The 6,000-nt window shown below is 38.4% G+C and overlaps 1 protein-coding gene across 1 annotated transcript in view; it reads left to right on the top strand.

Moving 5' to 3' along the window:
• The first annotated feature begins 5,643 nt into the window (after positions 1–5,643).
• Positions 5,644–6,000, top strand: part of LOC134676204 (GILT-like protein 1) — a 38,492-nt gene continuing 38,135 nt past the window's right edge. The window contains exon 1 of the mRNA XM_063534533.1: positions 5,644–5,783. Within this exon, the coding sequence (XP_063390603.1) occupies positions 5,739–5,783 (45 nt within the window). The 5' untranslated portion in view covers positions 5,644–5,738. The remainder of the gene's footprint in view (positions 5,784–6,000) is intronic.

Genomic DNA, 6,000 nt, shown 5'->3' with positions numbered 1-6,000 from the left:
CACACATTCATATGTTAGTTACATATTGTAAACATATATACCTGTGAAATCAGGGCCTTATATTTATTAGCAAAGTCTATTAACGACACATCCATTTTATTTTATTTTATTTTATTTATTTGTAGAAAGTTAATAACGGAAACATTAAAAGGTATAATTATCTTTTTAATTAAGTACATGACACGTTAAATATTAGCTTTCTCGCGTTTGATTAAAGTTTGGTTACAAGCTTTCTCGAACATTGCTGATTAAACAAATACTAAAAATAGTTACAATACAAGTTTATTTTTATTTTTAAATATATTATTTTATTTATTTTTTACAACACGCAATAAAATTTAAAAAATCGACGTACTTACGTAGTGCTTATTATAGCACAGGGTGTCGTAAAGGAGCACCATAATCCAGATGTACTGTAATAGCACATTACGATACAAGTCCGAAAAGTAGGAAATTCGCAACGAGTGGCTATAAATTGAAACACGTTACACGACCGAAGGGAGTGTGTTAAATCGACACGAGTTGCGAACTTCCTATTTTTCGCACGTGTATTGTACAGTCAAGGAATTTAAATTCCGACCCATTTCGTACTTTGTCACAGTGACAACTGTATGAGGTCTCTAGCGGCTTTCATATTGATTGTCACTGTGACAAAGTACGAAATGGGTCGGAATTTAAATTCCTTGACTGTACAACGTTTTACAGTAGGTACCTAGTACATAATATACATGGCCCTTTAAATTTTGACATAGGCGCGTATTATCCTTAATTCCTAGGGCGGTAAAGTAGGACCATAAGTACTCTAACAAATTATTAACAAATAATAGACAACGTTAAAAAAAGAAAAATAAATAAATAATAAATAGAAAAAGAAGCGCGGACGTGGCAGGCCCAGACGGAGATGGCGGGATGGCTTGGACGCCTTCATCAGTGGCTGGCCGGAGAAGGCACTACAACGGGAGTCATGAAAATCAGGGGGAGAGGCCGTTGCCCAGCAGTGGAACACCACAACAGGCTAGCTAAAAAAAAATTGACAACGTTTACCGCTCAATAAGGCTTGGCATGGGTTAAACACATTTTTTTATTATAATTTATTGTTATTTTATTTATTTAACCATTAGTAACTTTACAGTTAAACCAAACATATAGTTATTTTAGAAATAGGTCACTTTTGTGGACAACACAATTATAGAGCCTGCTAGGTACTCTGGAAAATATATGTCCCGTTTTTTGAAAACGAGGAACTGTTAAGTTGTAGTTAGCTTGTAAATTGCGAAAGCGGAACAGACAAACAGACATATTTGCACACGACATTAGAAGCTTACCTAACTAACGACTAGCGGCACAGAATAAATAATAGTACTAGGTACAGAAGACTTACTCTCTAACAAAACGCGTCTGTTACGATCAGGACAGATATGGCCGCTAGGTGGCGACAGCGCCACGCGCGGCTTATGGCTAGCCACCAAAATTGGTGTGGAACAGATGTATGTACTTTTGGTTACCTGTAGCAAAGCGACGAAATCACGGAGTGAGCCACGCCTGCCTGCGGATTGAATGAGTTACTTTCCACCAGAGATATTTGAGGAATAAAGACTGATAATCTCTATAGCCAGACCAACTTTTTAACACACAAGCACAGAAAAATAAAACTTTTATAGCACAAACAAACTATAAACATAGGTAGATAATGTGTCCTTCAGATCCTTCGAGCAACACCGGCTTCCGACACGTCGGAAAGGAAGAGCCCAAGCGATATCTCACCGTACAAATCGCTTTGCCATTGTTTGCGGGGGGATTTTAGTTACATTGCGGACTGTTGGTTACGTCCAATTCAACCGACCGATCAAAAACCGCAATGTAATGAAACTCACATGCGAGTTCTCGCACCGTCTAAATGAACCCTTAATAATGTCAGGCTTGCGACTTTGCTTAGTTGGGAAAAAACCGGGCAAGTGCGAGTCGGACTCGCGCACGAAGGGTTCCGTACCATAATGCAAAAAAAAAACAAAAAAAAAAGCAAAAAAAACGGTCACCCATCCAAATACTGACCACTCCCGACGTTGTTTAACTTTGGTCAAAAATCACGTTTGTTGTATGGGAGCCCCATTTTACTCTTTATTTATTTTGTTTTTAGTATTTGTTGTTATAGCGGCAACAGAAATACATCATCTGTGAAAATTTCAACTGTCTAGCTATCACGGTTCGTGAGATACAGCCTGGTGACAGACGGACGGACGGACGGACGGACGGACGGACGGACAGCGAAGTCTTAGTAATAGGGTCCCGTTTTACCCTTTGGGTACGGAACCCTAAAAAAAGACAACGAAGATAATCTTAACAGAAGAATCACAAGATAGATCATAGATCACACTAGCCTTGAAAGTAGACAACCACCAATCATTCAAGATTGCAATTCACATTGAGACGTGCATTGCAGGTCATCGCCCCACTTACTGGTCAACTCAACACTTAGCTCTAAAACGCTGTAAGCGCCGTACAATTGACACTTAACATTCGTCCTTTCACATTGTCAAGTCGTTAGATAAGCGTCAGTTCAAGAGCGTAGTAAGCGCCGTAGATTACATACGAAGATTCGTCTTTTCGTTTTGGAAGATTGCTATACTAGTCTCAGTTCAAAATGGTTGTAAGCGTCGTACATTTGGTATCAAGATGTGTCCTTTTGTTGTTAAGGTAGTGTGGGACGGCCAATGAGATGACCCAGCGATTTAGGTGACGTGTAGGGGCGCAGAGGTCGACGTGACGTTTGTATGACAATGACAAATGATAAGTCATATCAGTTACTTTTCTTCAGTCCATACGATTATGGACTGAAGTCGCACCAAATATATGGAGTCGCGCGCGAGAACGCACCTCATGCTAGACCGCCTGGTGTTGACATCAGTTTGGAAATCGCCTCTATGGCTCGTTACACCTTACTTAGTTCAAAATCTTACATTTTTTCAAAAAAATGCAAATTATATGTGTACCTACCTATTGCAATTAAGGATTACTCACGCTAGACCGGGCCGGAGTTTCCAGCGCTTCATTCTCTTTGGAAAACACCACGTGATCACCGATAAGCCGTCGTAGAAAATGACGCGTCGGACGCCTCGGCCCGGGCACGGCCCGGTCTAGCTAGCGTCCAAGCTTTGATGATTCATTTGACGTTATGTAGCTTGATGTCACATTTCCCGAAAGTTTATCCTAATATACGTAGGTACCTATTTATGTATATTATGTCAAATAAATAATTTGAATTTGTAATTGGAACCTTAAATCGGATTGCTAGGTTAGAAATTAAAGGGTTAGAAATTCTATTATGTAGTCGATAAATCGTACTATGCCTGTATAAGGGTTAACATAGATTGGGGACCTGCGTATCTGTAAGTTCAGAGGTCAGGCTTATCGAACTGCTAACGACCCTTTATTTCTCGGTAGCTGTAGGCAAAAGAGCTATTTTCGTATTTGAGAGATAACAATTGTCCCGGTGCAACACCGATAGCCAAGTTATAGAGGTAAACATAATAAATAATTAGGTAGATAGTGTAGTAGTTACCTACCTGCAATAATATGTTGCCAAACGAAATCGTGCAAAGCGCGTAAAAAATGAGCAAAGGTGCATGGGCGCCGGCAGCGGAGTGCATGGGGGTGCACTTGCACCCCCCTGGCAGGAAAGAAAACACGTAGGAAAAAATACAAAATATATATTTATTACCTGACTGCGCCAGCATTATTATGTTATTGTTTGAATAAAATTGCATATTAAGTATTGTTAATAACATTGACACGTATAGTACTTAAATGACGGCATCGGGTGCTTCTATTACACATATGCACCTCCCTGAAAGTAATACTAGCGGCGCCCATGCAAAGGTGACGTCCGCTTATCCAGATAAACGTGCCTAAACTGCAAAACGTAATTCAAGACCAAAAAAAGTAAGAAATGTTGCCACTTTTTTTACTAGCGCGTCTTGTATTTATGTACAAATAAGTAAATCTCTTCTTCTAAGTCGGTCCCTCACTGGTGAGGATCGTGACTCCGCTTACTAATTTTTCCTATGGCAGCTCTCCACTTCTCCTGTCGGTTGCTTTGTGGAAAGCGTTGCTTAGTGTGATGTGGTGTGATGTCCATCTGGGCCGATACATATTTGGTCACACCATCTCGTTGGACTTGGTCCTCTAGGCCGTCTGCCGTCCACCTTTCCTTCCAAATAAGTAAAATAAAAGTACTGTTTTAAATATACTTGGTCAAGCAGATCTTGTCAGTAGGAAAAGGCGGCAAATTTGAAAAATGTAGGCGCGAAGGGATTTCGCGCCTTTTTCTACTGACAAGATTTGCTTGACCATCTATAGTAGGAGTAAAATTACTAATGAATAAATTAATCTTAGCGTGATTATTTATCAAAAGGAGTTTACAATTTTACAAACAAATTATTGCAGTGGCAACATTGTCTTACTTTTTTTGGTCTCGAATTACCGTTTTGCAGTATAAGTACCTTAGTTCTCATTTTCTTTTCCGGATATTAACATTATAGAAAGTATTTTTATATTATTTATATATTATTCTTGCTTCATATATTGTTGTTGTGTTGTTATTAATTGTTTTTTTTTGTATATCTTTATTGTACCACATTAGTTCAAGAAATAAATAAATGATTATGATTATATCTCCATTTTGGATTTCACGGAAATAGATTGAACACGTAGAGGCCCTTTGGAGAGACATTTTAGCGATCAATGTTAAAAGTTGACTCGAAGGTTCAAGTTTCCTCGTTTTCTCTTATGTAACTCAAACAATTAACTGTAATTGCAATAATGCAGGCGACGCATGCACTATTGCAATTGTAGGTACATATTAATCGCATACTAACCATTCGTTAGAAGTATTAGATCGTGCAACTATTTAAAAATACATTCGCGATATAGCATATGAGGTGCCTGAATTGTACCAATGTTGAGGGTTCTGTAAAAATTAAATAAATATAGAATAAACTAACGGTTATTTTTATCAGTATTAGTTAGTTATTAAATATTTATCATTCAAAATCATAATTCAAATAGTAGATTGTTAACCAAGGGTGAAAAGTGATCCATTTCACCAGAGATATTTTGGCGCTCGAATGAAGAGAGAGCGCCAATAGTTCGAGGGTGAGATGGTTACTTTTACCCGAGTTAAACACTCTACTTTTCATTTCACCTATGAGGAAAGTCAAACACAAGAAATGTAGGTTGATTATTGGTAATATTATCATTACATTCATTTATTCAGTTTTACTTTTTTTTAAGGCGCGTATGCATTAAGGCCGTTTCAGATACATCCCAATTTAAGATCCGATTGTCTATGGTTTTCGATTTTTTTTCGATCAAAATGTAAACGGCGCCAATTTCAGTCATGCGGAAGCTAATATGAGAGCTTTTATAATAGGTATGTTGTTGCTCGAAGTAAATTAAAAAAAAAATACTTTCCACCCTAGGGTGGGAAATGAAATTTTCCTCCCGGTTATCAGCCTATGAAATGTGAACTTTCCGAACAGGAGAGATGAAAAATAAAATAAAATTAATTGTTAGCCTCTCCCCACGTAACCCCAGTAACTTGAGCACAGTTTTTACTGTTTTTATCGATGAGGTTACTGCTATTTGATCCGAGATAGTTCGAGTAATGCCCTCATATAACTCGCGAGTCTCACAACGCGTACATGTCTGTGTAATTAATCATAATTAATAATCAGTGTCTTATGATAGATCGGGTTTTATTGAGGATTGTTGCAGTTGTTAGAACGGTAAGTATCCTTAAATATTAGTTTAAAATATGAAGAGCTGGGGCTTACCATGATGTCCTTATTGCTATTCTGTTTAGGACCTAAACTGAATTGCTAACGGACGGAGTTATGCGACTTATATAGCTCCGTCCTTCGCAATCGCAATAAGGACATCATGGTAAGGCCCCTGGCGGCTTCCTCGCACAACGTATCAGCATTGCGATACAGCGAGGAAATG

Source organism: Cydia fagiglandana, chromosome 24 (assembly GCF_963556715.1).
Source record: "Cydia fagiglandana chromosome 24, ilCydFagi1.1, whole genome shotgun sequence".
NCBI lineage: Eukaryota > Metazoa > Arthropoda > Insecta > Lepidoptera > Tortricidae > Cydia > Cydia fagiglandana.
The sequence above is the reverse complement of the archived record's forward strand: the minus strand, read 5'-3'. Positions and strand labels throughout refer to the sequence as shown.